General features: G+C 43.5%; 1 protein-coding gene across 1 annotated transcript; it reads right to left on the bottom strand.

Annotated features, from left to right (window-relative positions):
* Positions 1–67: 67 nt before the first annotated feature.
* zbtb11 (zinc finger and BTB domain containing 11) lies at positions 68–14,873 on the bottom strand. Its single transcript, XM_047374307.1, has 10 exons — positions 14,345–14,873; positions 13,390–13,628; positions 13,018–13,249; positions 11,668–12,674; positions 7,648–7,950; positions 5,268–5,682; positions 5,002–5,119; positions 4,754–4,912; positions 1,006–1,181; positions 68–897 (listed from the first exon to the last, which is right to left on the bottom strand). The coding sequence occupies exons 1-10, from the start codon at positions 14,652–14,654 to the stop codon at positions 356–358; spliced, it is 3,501 nt and encodes a 1,166-aa protein (XP_047230263.1). The 5' UTR covers positions 14,655–14,873; the 3' UTR covers positions 68–355.
* Between the last annotated feature and the right edge of the window lie 1,254 nt (positions 14,874–16,127).

Raw genomic sequence — 16,127 nt, 5'->3', positions numbered from 1 at the left:
ACACCTTTAACTCTGCTACAAATCTTGGGATTACCAGCTGAAACCTGATGAAAAGACCAAAACAAACTCTTTGTTTTCTACTTTATTTATCCTGAGCATCAGATTTTATACACCCTATAGTGACTGATCAGGTTTCCTTGCTTCAGTTAAAGCCATTTACAGAAAACAGAGTGCGCTTACACACATCTCCAAGTTGCACAGACAGATTCATTTACATTAATGTACATTTAAAAAAAAATAGGCATCTTTTACACTGTTTTATACAGAATCATACTGGTTTTTACATTTCATTCAGACTGAAAAAAGATCTGTAAAACAGTCCAGAACCCAGCTCTGAGGGCCTAAGGGTAAAGCATTACTCTACCTCAGCCACATGAGCCACCTCCACCTCCATGGTATGAATCTCCTCAGGGGTGTCCTCTGACTTGACCCCAGACAGGGCCTGTTGGGCCAGGACATAGTTCACAACCTGCATGATGCCCTGATCAGAAAGTGTTGCCACTGATCCTTCGTTTACAGCCTGAGCGGCCTGAACAGCTTCCACGGCCTCCACCGTCTCCTCCGTGATCAGCACCGTCTCTAGCTCCTCTGTCGGTGCTGGATGAGCAGGCCTGAGCTCAGGGGGCAGGTCGGAGGCCAGGATGCTGACGGCGTGCTCCACCTGGGTGCCCTGGTTGTGGAACTGGAGGGTGTCCTTCTCCAGCATGATCTTCCCGGGCAGGTTGTCTACGTGGTACTTGGCCATGTGTTTACGCAGAGTGCGGGCGTCGATGTGGGCCTCCTGGCACATGGGGCACACGTACGGCCGCTCTCCTGTGTGAGTCCGGACATGACGTTTGAGAGAGCGGGCATCGGCCCAGGCCACCCCACAGGTCAGACATTCAAAAGGCTTCACTCCTGAAAACAGGGGAATAATTAGTGGAAAATGAGGGACACACAAAGACCAACCATTTAATATGTTCTTCATGAATGTATGTCCACAAGCAGGCCACACTGAGGGCTCACCCTGATGGTTGTTGATGTGGCGCCTGTACTCTCGGAGCTGAGTGAACTTTCTGCCGCACTGCTGACACTCCCTCTCTAGATTCTGCTTCACTCTGCCCTTCTTGCCGTGCGTGGCTTTCTTCACGTGCCTCCTGAACAGAGCCTTCTCAAAGAACTCCTTCCCGCAGACGTTACACCTGAGGACACAGAGATGCTTACTGCAGCTGTGCACACTGCCATCGGCCAATCAGTGATAAGATCAGAGCGAAAGTGACCAACTGCTTCAACAGGACGGATTCATAAAGTATGTCCCATACTCTGACGACGCCCCACTAGTGTAATATTCTGTAGTGGAAGGAAAACTACTTTACAGGTGTGGGGTGTGTTTGTATTTTGCTGCACTTGCAGCTCTTTTGGGGGAAGGTTCTAACTCTTCAGAACATTAGAGACTGAGCCTTTGGTCCATTCTTTATTGCTAAATAGCTTAAGCTCAGTCAGATTGGATGGAGAACGTCTACCAACAGCTGTTTTCAAATATCTCCACAGGTTCTTAATTGAATTTAAGTTTGAACTTTGACTAGGCCCTTCTAAAGCTGAAGACACAACATGATTTCTCGCCCAATTTTCCATATTCCCAGTTGGGCAACGTCAACACCAGTCTGCGTTAGTTTAGGATAGTCATCATCGGGAAACAGACCTGACCCGAACTATAGTGACTCAAACATCTTTCGAGCTAAATCTGGAAGCAGTCTGGTTGTACGAACTGAACATCACCAACCCCACTAGTATGTCTGTTTGAGACTAAAACCACCAAAAGCTCACTCGGACTCTCCTGGGAGTTTCCATCCTTGTATCATTTTTTTCAGTGACTTAAATTCTATTGACTTATAAAACAAGCTAAATAATTACTTGCTGTTCTGGGTTACTGCTTGAACAACTGTGGTGCTAATATGTACTGATTTGCACACATGCAAGATGCGAGTGCATCAGCTGAGAAGCTGCAAAAAGATACCGTTTTAGTGGATTAAATCTCCATCCTCATGTTGATTAATTTCGATCCATTTATTAACGAGAGACTCTTATTACTTAGAGACTTTTATTTACTATTTTGGGACCTTTTCATCTTGTAGACATTTACTCCTCGTTAGAAAGCAGACCATGACTGCAGGTAGGGAGGTGAAGCGAGGCTAAGGCACATGTCCCAAACAATAACGAGTTAAAGATGGTGACGATTGAAAAAATACATGCACCAGCTAACTAGCGGCAGCTTTTTCATTCTCTTCCTTCAAACAGCTCATTTAAAGGCAGATGTCCAGCCTTATGGTGTTACTGGGACCATTACTGGATATTTGTGTTAGAAAAGACAACTCTTTGAAAGCTAATTTGATTTTTACTGGTCATAATAGAGGAAGCAATTTGCTGCTCACTGTTGGCAGGTTTTTTTTAATGCTGCACTAAGCTTCACCGTTTCTGGAAGTTGCAGGTCAGGTTTTATAGAAGTGCACTAGTTAGACGAGAGCTGCTTGTCTGACGTGGTTGTTAAATGTACTGGTTTGACATGAAAAAGCAATCAACAGTTAACACTGTTTGCTTTTTAGACTTGGGTGAATCAAAGTGTTGCCTGGGGGACCAAGAGGCAACTAAGGTCAGCGATGAACATCAAATAAAAACAGGACTAAGATCAGCTTGAAAATATGCTGGAGAAATATTCCAGCAGGGGAGCGCTCGTGCCTCTTATGGCCGAGCATAATTTCATGGGTGTTCTGTGGATTATTTCACACACTGCACATTGGCCTTGGCCCAACACAAAACAGCCACAAAGCAGTGATAAACAAATAAATGAACAAACATGGGCTGTGGAGTAAAATAGTAACTTTAGAATGATTTTTTTTTTCCATACTTTTTTTTTGGTCAATTGAAATTTGCCAGATAATTGATAAAATAGCTGAAATGAAGCAAAATGCAGCATCGTTTAAGTGTTGCTTGTCATTGTTCAGACTCCTCTAGCTAGGAGTCAAAATGGCTCCCTCTGGTTGATATAGGGCTGAAACTGTTATGAAGATGACAGTTTGGATACCCTTTTCTATTGCTTGTGGAAAGCCCCGGGCTTTGGGAAGCTCAAGCAGTGACTCTATATAAATTTATCTGGTAATTTCACTTTCTCATACATTTACTCACAGGTAACTGGTCCTGAACAATCTTTCCAGATTTCTCTGGGATTGTCAAAGGGGCGTGTGCTGTTAGGCGTGGTACCACCAGCTGTGGAACATGGCATGGTACAACGTACAACATGCAGGTGAGAGTACAAATGTATTGTTTTTATACCACTCATTTGTCACAAAAAGTAGTTTCAAGATGGTTTTAAGCAAGAAGTAGAACTCAAACACTTCATATGTGCAGTCAGTCAGGTTATCAAGAATGAGTCTACTTTCAAATGTTCTTTCAGTTTTCGGGGCAGCGGACCTCCGCTTACAACCAGTCTGGCTGCTAATCTTAGCTAACTGGGCGGCTGGTCTGGGACTTCCCCATTAACTGCCACCTGATCTCAGGCCGGCTCTCTGGGATTTCCCGCTATCTGCTTGTGGGGCTGAAAGTGAATATGAAGCATTTAAAAAATACACATTTCCCTAAGACTTTTCACATATTTTCATATAAACCTAACTTAGTGGAGTGTGAACTCTTTATTATTTTAAATTTTTTATAGTTTTATGCAGACAGCTCTGCAGGACAAGGTTTCCCAGAAGCTCCCCGTGATCCTCTTCACCCTCATGTCCTGCCACCCACTACTCCGCTGTCTATGCATCTTCTAACCTATATAAATATTTGCTTATGATTAGACAGTCAAGGAATCAATTCACTGTACTTCTGGACTTATCAGTTTTTTATTCTAATAAATAAAATATTTACAAAAATTATTTTTCTGTAGTTATATGATATTAGCTTACCAGATGATAATAGAAGCAAAATAGATGTGTTTATCAGTGTTTAGTAGTTATTGTCAATGAATCATGCAGTTGTAAAGCTGTAGCACTGGCCAGATGCAGGTTGGTAAAACATTAAATGTAAAATAATGATTTAAAGTTTTCCTGCTTATGTATCCTGTGCAACTTAAGGAATAATGGAAGGAATTAATCAACTGCAGAACTCTAAAGCTTTATCAGTTGAAACAAAACAAAAAACATTTATTAGCTGAGTCTTCTAAACTGAATGAAGGAGTAATGCCATCTGCTGGACTGAAGGTGTATTGCAGTTTTTTTCACAACTTCCCCATACGTCATTACACCGATGGTTTGACAAATCCTGCAGTCTGAGATTCCTCATCAGGTGCAGTTGATCCCAAGCCCTCCATTTCCTGCTGAAAGGTGGACCTCCTCCCAAGTATTTACTACTTAGCTGACATCTGAAAGTAACTGGTTAAATGCATAGGATTTTATTTACGGGTATGGGAGTAAAGGGGACTGAATGGAAGTGCATACTACAATTTTCCAGTTTGTTTTTGTAAAGGATTGTGAATAAAATGTATCATTTCCTTCCACTTCACCAGTATGTGTGTTGTTCCGTTACATAAAATCCCAATAAACACACCCTGAAATAATGTAGAAATATTCCTCTGCACGGTGCAGTAATGTCTAGATTACTAAATAATTAGCAGATAATCAGTAGAATTGTTCGAACTTCCAATCCCAAAATGAACAATTTGAACTCAACCAACATATAACTTCTAGAATAATTTATATAAAAGCATCTAATCTGTTTTTACGTGACTTACTTGTAGGGCTCTGACACACTGTGGGACTTAACATGTGAGTACCAGTCCTTCTTCCAACTGTAGCACTTCCCACACACCTGGCACTGGAAGGGCTTCAGGCCCATGTGCTTGTTCATGTGTTGCTGCAGATCCTTTGCCTCATAAAAACTCTTCTCACAGCTGCAGGAGAAGAGAGGCGGAGTCAATAAACGCTTTTCATTGCTTCGCCTGCATCCAGCTCACAGATTTAATGACACTGAGTTACTCACTGAGAGCAAGAGTATGGACGGATTTCGGGTTTGGGCTGGTGCTTCTTCAGGTGCTTGCTCAGAGCAGAGGCTCGATGGAAGGTGGCTCCACATGTGTTGCAGAGGTACTTTGACTCACCTGCAAATGTATTTTAGAGGAAAAGAAGGAAAAAACACTTTAGTTTAAAAATGAGAAACGTTGAAGTAAGATAAATACCGTTTGTCAAGATCAAACATTACTAAATCCTCCAGAGAGAAAGCGACTTTTAAGACGAGGTTGCAGTGACCTGTGTGCAGGCTGGTGTGCTCCTCCATGCTCCTCTTGCTCACGAATGTCTTCTTGCAGTACTCGCACTGAAACTGCTTGGTGACGTCGTGCAGCACGCGGTGCATCTTCAGACTGTGCTTGTGGGCGAACGTCTTGCCGCACACCTTGCAGGAGTGGGGCCGAACACCCGTGTGGGTGAGCATGTGGATCCTCAGCGAGTACAGCTTTGGTAAAGTCTTCCCACAGATGTCGCAAACAAACTCCCTCCTGGTGTAGGACGACGGCAACTTGTCGTCCAGGTCGTTTTCTGCTCGGTCTCCAGGGTCGACCTCTGCCGAGGCTTTAGAGACAGACGCTCGCTGGCTACTCTGCTGCTTATGTCGGGCCAGGTGAGCTTGGAGCGAGGCGGCGTACTGGAACTCCTTACTGCAGAGCTAAAGAAATACAAAACACACAGTCAGGGGACATTGTCTCAGAGATGTTAGGTAAATCTTTAATGGGTGCAATATTATCCAAAAGAAAATTAATTTCAGTAATTTATTTCATAAAACTATAATCATTAATTAAACACAGATGAATGGCACCTTAAGGCCAACACAATAATGGTAAAGAATGCTTTATGGAAAGCCACAAAAGATCACTAATAAAAATGCTGACTCTTTTCAGAGTGCTGTATCCAAGTCTACTGTTACAAAAGTTAAGTGGAAGAAAAACCTTGAAAGGAAAAACTTTCTTCAGACAAAGCATGTCCCGAGGTTGGACTACGGTGGCCCACGGGGAGAGGCGGTGGGCTGGGGTGGGTTTGCTTTCTGCCCCCCAGTTCATCTGTCTCATGTTGGGGGTTTACCCAGGTGGATGAGAGGGTCGCATCCCTGCGCCTTCAGTTCTGGGACAGCTCTTTGACTGTCGTTTCGGCCTACAGGCCGAGCAGCGGTGCAGAGTACCCAGCCTTCTAGGCGTCTTTGTCGAGGGGTGCTGAATAGTGCCCCTTTCGGAGACTAAGTCATTCTGCTGGGGGACTTTAACAACCTTGAGGGAGACAACTGTGACACCTGGAGGGGTGTGACTGGAAGAAATGAGCTCCCCAATCTGGACCCGAGTGGTTTTTATTATTATTACCATGTTCAGGCATAAGGGTGTTTATCAGACACCTAGGCAGGAGGACGATGATCGACTTTATAGTTGTGTCGTTGGACCATCAGCCGCATGTCTTGGACACTTGGGTGAAGAAAGGGGCTGAGTTGGATCCGCTGGAAGAGGAGGAAGCCAGACAGACTTGGCAGGCCCTCAGCCAGGAATGTATCAACTCCCACCTCCGGGAAAGCTTTGACCAGATTCCATGGGAGGTTGGAGACATAGAGTCCAAGTGGACTATATTCTCCGCCTTTATTGTTGATGCTGCCGCCAGTAGCTGTAGCTGTAAGGTCAGCAGCGCTTGTCGTGCCAGCAATCCCTGAATTGGTGGTGGACAAACGCAGTAAGGGACGCTGTCAAGCTGAAGAAGGAGTCCTATCGGCTGTGGTTGGCTTGTGCGTGGCAGTCGGGGACAGTGCCTCTGGACTGGCAGACTGGGGTGGTGGTCCCCCTTTATAAGAAGGGGGACCACCACCAGTTGAGGTGGCTCGGGCATCTGCATCGATTGCCTCTTGGACGCCTTCCTCAGGTGTTCCAGGCACGTCCCACCGGGAGGAGGCCCAGGGGACGGCCCAGAACACGCTGGAAGGACTATGTCTCTCGGCTGGCCTGGGAACGCCTTGGGCCTTCTCCGGATGAGTTGGAGGAGTGTGCCCGGGGAGAGGGTCGTCTGGGCATCTCTACTGAGTCTGCTGCCCCTGCAACCCGGTCCCGGATGTAGCGGAAGACGACGATGACGGAAAACTTTCAAAATCAACAGGGATAACTGCTGCCCTGAGAGGATTGTAGAACAAGCCAAAAGTTTGAATTCCAGCTTTAATGATCATGCGATCCCTGTGTCTGGGTGGCCAGCAGAATAACATGACCACTCATTCTCTATGAGGGATTGTCAAGAGGAAGATGAGAGATACCAGAACCAACAATGCAGACAAACAGAGCAAACAACTCAGCAGAATCGCCACCACACCACACTGCATGGATGCAGTAATTCATTCAACAGGAGGCCCAACCAAGTACTGAGAGCAGATACTGTACAGAACATAAGCATACTTTTTAGTAGTCCCACATTTCTGTACAAAAATAATCTTTTTTTGGGGTTTTAAATATTTACATTTTCTGACAAACAAAATTTTAGATTTTCCTGGAAGACATAATTATCTAAATGTACAGAAATAACTCAGTCTGTATGTAATAAATCATTTTGAGTTAAATTTGAAAAATAAATTCTGATTTCATGAGATGCACCTGAACTTCTCAACACTCACGCTGCACTTGTATCCTCGAGCTTTCTCATGTTTCAGTGTGTGCATGATGAGAGAGTAGCGCCTCTGGAAGGACATGCCGCACTCAGAGCAGGTGTGTTCTCCTTCCATGGCGCTCTGTGATGGAGCGTCCTGCTGCTTGGCGTCAGTCTCTGGCTCCACCACCTTTGCTGCAGCCTCCTCAGCTGGAAGCTCTCCTGCTGCCGTGCTCTCCACGGTGCTGTCCTCCACGACAGCTTCAGACTCTCCCTCAGATGCAGCTGTGATCGGTCTCTTTGGTGGTCTTCCTCTCTTCCTTGGACCCACCTAAAACATTGACAATTTTTAAAACCTCTTCATCAACAAGTTTTTTCCACAGTATATATACATAAACTAACTGCTGTTATTCTGCTCATCAGATTAGAACAAGCATCATCCAACTCCTCTCATGTTAATCCAGAATAATCCAGCAACTTATTTTTTAAATTAATAAATGAACATAGACTACAAGAAAGTTTGTATTATTGCTTTTTTATTACCATAGAATTAAATATAAAAGATTTGCATTTCACAATGAAGACATATATGTATAAAGTGGCCAATCCAGCCTTTAATAACAGTAGTAATAATTTAGGCTTAATGCCACAGCTGCAACAAGGTATAACAATACCTAAATCAATCACTAAATAAATAAATATTTTCAAGTTAAATAAGATTCCTTCAGTTAATATGCAATAAATACCCAGACCTTTATGTGATGCTGCCCGTTAAAACTGGTGCATTTGTTATTCACAGCAGAGCAGCAAAGTAAAAGCTTCATGCTGCAAGACTGATGCAATGCTAACTCTAAAGTCTTCAGTTCTGTCAGTGTACGAATGGGTGTATGAATGCTTCAATGACTGTAGTGTAAAGCGCTGTGGGGTCTCTAGAACCCATCAGCTATTCTAGGTTAGCATTTTACAATAAACAGTGTGAGTATTTAGAAAATCAAATATAATGAGGCTGAACTGAAAGAAAAATATGGAAGGTTTATTGAGTGCAGCCTCACAGGGAAAGAAATCTGCTTAAATTACATTTCACTAAACATTATGGCTGAAAGATTTCAGGAAAATAATAAATTGCTATACTATTGCTAAAAATTGCGATATCGATATTAATTACAATATGAGCTGAAACAATCAATCATGATTAATCGATTATTAAAGTATTGTGCAAGTTCTCCCACTGAGAAATCATGGAGGGGTCTGAAATTTTCCTCTTAGGTGCGTGTCCACTGTGAGAGACATAATCTAAAAAAAAACAATCCGGAAATCACAATATATGATTTTTTTTAAATAATTTATTTGTGTGTTACTGCTGCAAATAAGTATTTGAACACCTGCCAATCAGCAAAAATTCTGGCCCTCAAAGACCTGTTAGTCCGCCTCCTAATTAGAAGCACCTGTTTGAGGTCGTTAGCTGCATAAAGACACCTGTCCACCCCACACAACCAGGAAGACTCAAACTACTAACATGGCTAAGACCACAGACCTGTCCAAAGACACCAGAGACAAAATTGTAGACCTGCACAAGGCTGGAAAAGGCTACGGAGCTATTGCCAAGCAGCTTGGAGAAAAAAGATCAACTGTTGGAGTAATTATTAGAAAATGGAAGAAGCTGAACATGACAGTCAATCTCCCTCGGACTGGGGCTCCGTGCAAGATCTCACCTCGTGGCGTATCAATGATCCTAAGAAAGGTGAGGAATCCGCCCAGAACTACATGGGAGGAGCTGGTCAATGATCTGAAGAGAGCTGGCACCACTGTTTCCAAGGTTACTGTGGGTAATACATTAAGACGTTGTAGTTTAAAGTCATGCATGGCACAGAAGGTTTCCCTGCTTAAATCAGCACATGTCCAGGCCCGTCTTAAGTTTGCTCATGACCATTTAAATGATCCAGAGGAGTCATGGGAGAAAGTTCTGTGGTCAGATGAGACCAAAATAGAAGTTTTTGGTCTAAATTCCACTCGCCGTGTTTGGAGGATGAAGAATGATGAGGACCATCCCAAAAAGACCATCCCTACTGTGAAGCATGGGGGTGGAAGCATCATGCTTTGGGGGTGTTTTTCTGCACATGGGATAGGACGACCGCACTGTATTAAGAAGAGGATGACTGGGGCCATGTATTGTGAGATTTTGGGGAACAACCTCCTTCCCTCAGAGAATTGAAGATGGGTCTTCCAACATGACAATGACCCAAAGCACACAGCCAGGATAACCAAGACGTGGCTCCGTAAGAAGCATATCAAGGTTCTAGAGTGGCCCAGCCAGTCTCCAGACCTAAACCCTTTAGAAAATCTTTGGAGGGAGCTCAAACTCTGTGTTTCTCAGCAACAGCCCAGAAACCTGGCTGATCTGGAGAAGATCTGTGTGGAGGAATGGGCCAAAATCCCTGCTGCAGTTTGTGCAAACCTGGTGAAAAACTACAGGGAACGTTTGACCTCTGTAATTACAAACAAAGGCTACTGTACCAAATATTAACATTGATTTTCAGAGGTGTTCAAATACTTATTTGCAGCAGTAACACACAGATGAATTATTAAAAACTCATACATTGTGATTTCCGGATTTGTTTTTTTTAGATTATGTCTCACAGTGGACATGCATCTAAGATGAAAATTTCAGACCCCTCCAGGATTTCTCAGTGGGAGAACTTGCAAAGTCGCAGGGTGTTCAAATGCTTCCTCACTGTATGCCACTTGCTGGAATAACCGTAGCAATTAGGTAAAAACTATACAATAAATATATACATTATCTATTTAAGATGAAAAATCTTCTTTGTCTATAAATATGCTCTATCCAGAACTCCTCAAGTGGCATAGCTTTAGCTTCACCTGGTTCAAATAATAAAAAAAAAAGTCCTATTAAACACCCTTTTCTGTCAAATTAGTAAAGGATTCATAAAAAAAAAAAAAGTCAACAAATATATCAATTTATCGAAATTAACATTAGTTGCAGCCCTATTTACTATCAACCCACATTTTTCTGGCGCTGCTCTTCCTTTACTATAACACAATGTCCTCACCGCACACTATCAGCTTCTGTATTTCAGCCACTAAAAATAAACATCAGGGCAGATTGAGTCCATCCACCTGGTCCAGTATATAACCTGCATGAAGATGGTGACACTTGAATAATGGTATCCTACCAAATATTTCTCTAGCAGTCCTTTGCCATTGCAATATTATACACACTGGTTCAAAATATTGTGCAACTCTACTCAAAATGTAATAAGGGACAAACGTCTTCATGTAGCGTACACATTACCCTGATCCATTAAATCTGTCCGTCATTTATGGGTTTGTCTGATTTAGTTTGGTTCATTTAGATGTAAAGCTTGATATAAAATTCATCTGCTCAGCTGCACAAAGTCTGCCTAGTAACACAGGCAGCTATAGTAAAACAAGCGTCTAAACATTTCCATAAACAGGGGAAAACATAGCAGACAGACCGCGTGCCTCGCTTCATGCAGGGCATTAAGCATCTTAAACAGTTTACAGTGAATCATATGCTCGGTCTGCCATGTTGGTTTGGAAACCGGAACACAGACAGAAGCAACCGATAACTGGAGTTCAACCGCGGCTAACGCAAACAAGACTGCAGTCAGCGGCTTGTCTGCACACACTCAGGACAATATTGTGGACAAAAACGGCTCTTTTTTTGTAATAACTTTTAAGAAATCAAATAGCTGAATCTGTTTCAAGATAAGAGAAAAATCTTTTAGGAAGCCTTTTCATCCAGCTGACCAGTATTGTTCAGCAACAGGTGGTGGAAGGGCTACACTCTATTTCATTAGGCTGAATACAGCCAGAGAAAACGCTGATCACATCAACACATCCTTTACCATCCCATCAAAATAACTTTGAACCCTTAAAACAGTACGACTGAAAATGTTTGTTGTTTTGAACCAAAACTTTTTAAAACCCTGGTCCGCCTTACTCTCAGTAGCCGGCCCATTTTTAATGATAACATTTAAAAACCACATATTAAAATGTTAGCGTGTACCTTTGGGGGAGTGGGAGGTGGTGGAGTCGTACTCTTCCCCTCCTCTTCATCCTCCAGGCCCATATGAAGTCGGGCGTAGCCGCCCTCAGCCATAGAGCGCTGCCGGAGTCGTCTTTTGCTTCGGTCATCTGAGGCCCCCTCATGCTTGTCAGCAGGCTCTTCATCTGCAGAAGGATCTTCTTCTGCTGGTATCAGCCCCTCTTCCTCCACCTCCCTCTTCACCTTGGGTGGGCGGCCTCGCTTGCGTTTTTGAGGAGCAGGAACTGTTTCCTCTTTCTGGGCCTTTGTTGTTTCTGACTGGGGAGCATCCACCTCAGATAGCAGCACGACCTCATTTGAGGGACCTTCTTTGTCTGCGTCCACATCTATAACAAAAGCTCCGGCCTCAACAGTCCGTGGCTGCTCCATGGCCAAACAGGCTGACACCACGGCGAGGGACTCGCTGGCCCCTGCCTGCCCGCTGTGTGTAACGACAGTCATTGTCTCGCCCTCCAACCCCTCGGCACATCCCGAAAGGAGAGTGAGGGTCTCGCCGTTCTCAACCTCCCCACTATGAGCGATCAGGGCCACAGTTTCACTCTCTCCAGCCTCCACAGTATGCACCGTGTCTCCATCCACTGCATGAGTAAGAACTGTCACTGGCTGTTGGATGGAGGCTTCTGTGGGCTGCTCAATGAAAGCCAACGTGTCACCTGAAACAGTCACGGCGCTGTGTGTGACCACGGTGCTCCCGTCGCCCTGTATGGTCACCATGTAGGCGTCAGTCTCCTCCGTTGCGTCCTGAGCAGCCATTGGTCCCGCCACCACGGTGTGCACGTCTCCTTTCTGATACACCGTCAGCTTCTGCTCTTCCACCTGCTTGTGCACAGACTCGCATATCTGCAGCACTTCTGTCATCAGCAAGTGTCTGGCGAGGTTGGCGATGTCGGCCATCACGCAGAAATTAAATGTAAGCACAGAGGTGTATGCGAAATCTAGCAGCGGGAGAAAGCTGGATTTGGCAAAACCTGGTGAGAGAACAGTGACAGATTAACAACTTTTAACAGTTCTTAATGTAAACACTCCAGACTCTTCCACACGAATAAAGATGAAGGATCATGAGGGAGGACTGAAAGACATGAGTAAGAAAATACAATATTAAGAAGAAAGAAATGTAGCAACAAAGGATATATAGTAAGGTCTCAAGGAAGAACAGGAGGGGTAGAAGAAATAACATTTAGAAAATGACATCAGGAAATAAGTCTTGAGATACAAATATTTTACTTATTTAGACCTGGAAAACACTTAAAACACATTCCATAAACTCCCAGTTTGTGTAGGACCCCTGGACTACAGAAGCATCGAGCTCACCAGAGAGGTCCACCACAGCTTCGTGGGTGGTCATAGCCCCTTTCTCAAAAAAGAGCTCATTGAAGTATTCGCTGCATGCAGCCAGAACAGCTTTGTGAGCGCGGTGTTCCTCCCCTTCTATCAGCAGCGTGATGTCACAGAACTGGTTACTGAGACGCTGCTGATTGAGTTTGTCCAACATGGTTTGGCTGTGTTTGGGCAGGAACTGATTCACCTCTCCTTTGCTGTCAACCTAAAATGAATGCAAAGCAAGCAAATGAAAAGACTTCCTCTTTTGAGATTTTAATTACTTCTACTTCTGAGTTACAATTATGGGATTATAGATTAAGATCACTACAGTTTCCTGTTCAGAATTCATTAGAAGTCACGTACAAATACCACTTCATGCTTGAGCATCTCCTTGGCCAACTTGGGTCTCTGGGAAGTCAGGTCTGCTGTGAACAAACTGTCCTCTCCATCTTCTTCCTCTTCATCGTCCTCTTCCTCCGTTGGCCCGAGCTTCCGTCTCGCTAGCCTTGAGAACGGTCGAGGTCCGGAGCCATCGTCAGCACTGCGCTTGCTCTGACACTGGGTGCACTCTCTGATGTGGTCTTTGACATTCTTCAGGATACCTTGAGGCGTCCGAGAAAGAAGAGGCGTCATTACCGGCTCAAAACCAGTTGTGCAGTTTATCCTGCTCCTAAAGTACAACAAAACATTTTTAGCCTACCCTTTTGCAAATATTTCAGATTTCTCCAACAGTATTTTAGGAGAAAATGGAAAATAAAAATAAGAAAACTTGAGAGATTAATACATTATCGATCACTTGTGTAACATTTGTGGCACAAAGTCGTAGTTAAGTCATGATAAGAGGACAACTGAAGCTTGGTGCAAAATAATTTATTTCTAAATTGAAATGTATGCATGTCTAAATGGTTGCAAAAGATCAAATAGAGAGCAGCTTATAGTTTAAGGTGCTTGCAGCGAGATGGAGTTGAAGTCAGCCTGCCTCCGTTACCCCTCTAACTCGCCAAGCGATGCACTCACAGGCCCGCTATGACTGACTTCTATAGGGGCAAGCTGGCGTTGGTTGTTTTGGGGTGGCTAAGCCCAGTGTCCCTGGCCACCCGTTGGCTACGCCCCCGAGGAATTAAACGTACACTTGAAAACATTGTCGTCCAACAAAATGAACCTTAACAACACTAGTTGGCAGCAGAGAGTAGCTCAATGTGTGGTATAGCAGCTAACTAGTGACGTCCATTTATTTCTTACGTTTACATCTACTGAATTGCACCCCCTGTGTATAAATATAGGCGGTTTTCTGGGGAGGATATCCCCGGAGCCTTACCTCTCCACCAGTACTTCTGAGAGATAATTTCCCAGGTGAGCTGCTGGTTGAGGTGCTCCCCTCCCTCTATAATGTGCGCCTGGTTGATGAGTTCCTTCCTCCGGCTGTCCCGCAGCACCACCTCCAGCTCCGTGAAATCATCCTGGCCCTTCAGCCGACGCTGGTAAAACAAAGTCCCGTTCCTCACCACGTAGCAGGCCGCTGCTTTGCGTATTTTTCTTTTGGTATTACCGGGCGTCCCCGGCGCATATGGTTCGTGTTCATCCGTCAAATAGCGTATGATAGCCAAGTAGCTTTCTTCACACGACATGGCTCAGCTTACCCGCGTATTTCCCGCTGAATTGCGGTCTTATCTTGAATTAGGGAGGCCTCCTTAGTCCTCAGGAGAGAAGTGCGATTTTTATTATACACCTAGATTATAGTTGATGTGAAACAAACACACCAAAACCACATTTTAATTTGTTTTCGAAGGTGGAACTGCAGTTCGCAACGGTCAGGGAAGACTTGCCCGAACAGACAAAATGGCTGCTGCACAGCCGGATTTTGCGTAGACAGAAGCGGAAGTAAGCGATTATCGTTATCCACCACAAGGGGGCGCAAGAACTCCTCAATACTTGGGGGGGGGGGGGAGATAAAACTTAAAACAGTTGTGTTTAGCAGAAAGAAGGTTGAGCAAATTGATTTAAAAATATCAATAGTCCAAACGTCTATGGGGTGACCATATAAGATATATTGAGGGAAAATGTAAGACAAATGTGAATATAATGAGGTGCTTAATGAGATAAGATTGGGGGTCAGATAAAACTGTTCTAAAAGAGGTATATATTGCTCTGAAAAGATCAATATTGAATTATGGATCTGTAGTATATAAACAAGCTACAAAAACAATGATTCATAAATTAGAGGTAATTCAGAATCAAGCACTGACGTGATGCTGTGGGGCTATGAAAACTTCTCCAAATTTGGGTGTACAGGTGGAAATGGGAGAGCTCCCCTTGCACTTAAGATATAAACAAGTTATGATGAATTATTGGCCAAGTCTGCAAGGACATTGGGCAGAAAGTGGAAAGGCAAAGCTTGGCCAGCAAATAAATGTGGTAGGGAAATGGGGCTACAAGAGAAGAGATATAGCACTGCTGTGCACTATTCAGTTACACCTTATTGGTTGTTTCCTAACAGTAATGTTGATCTAGATATCCATAAAGAAATGCAGATTATTAAAGGTAATAAGAATTATATAGAAGTAGTAAATCACATGTCATTTCTTGTAAAATATACGGACTGTTCTAAGGATTCAGTCAGGTAAAACAGGATTTGTGTATTTTATTCCTGAACTAAGCGTATCAATGAAACAAAGAACATCTGATCTTTTAGCTGTCTTTACAGTTGAAATGCTTGCAAGTCTGATAACAGTCAATAGAACAAAACAGAATAGGAAGATTCTCTGTCATCCAAAAGCTGTATAGACTTAGTATACGAAATTTATGAAACTTTATTTAAACTTACACAATCTCATTTAATAGTTATGTTCATGTGGATTCCTGCTCATAAAGAGATTGACGGTAATGGAGTTGCAGATCATCTAGCCAAACAGTCGTTAAATCAAGATAGAATTATGGAAACTGCATTTAGTAAATCTGAAATAAAAGTAATTGGAGAAAATTGAAAAGAACAAGCAGTCATAACACTATTATGATTAGGACATACACGGTTAATTAAAACGTAACAGATCTTGGGTAAACATCCGACAGGCAGATGTGATTGTGAAATGGATTTGGAAACA

This window comes from Girardinichthys multiradiatus, chromosome 9 (genome assembly GCF_021462225.1).
Source record: "Girardinichthys multiradiatus isolate DD_20200921_A chromosome 9, DD_fGirMul_XY1, whole genome shotgun sequence".
In the NCBI taxonomy this organism is placed as follows: Eukaryota; Metazoa; Chordata; class Actinopteri; order Cyprinodontiformes; family Goodeidae; genus Girardinichthys; species Girardinichthys multiradiatus.
Note: the sequence above shows the minus strand (reverse complement) of the source record. Positions and strands in the feature narration are given on the sequence as shown.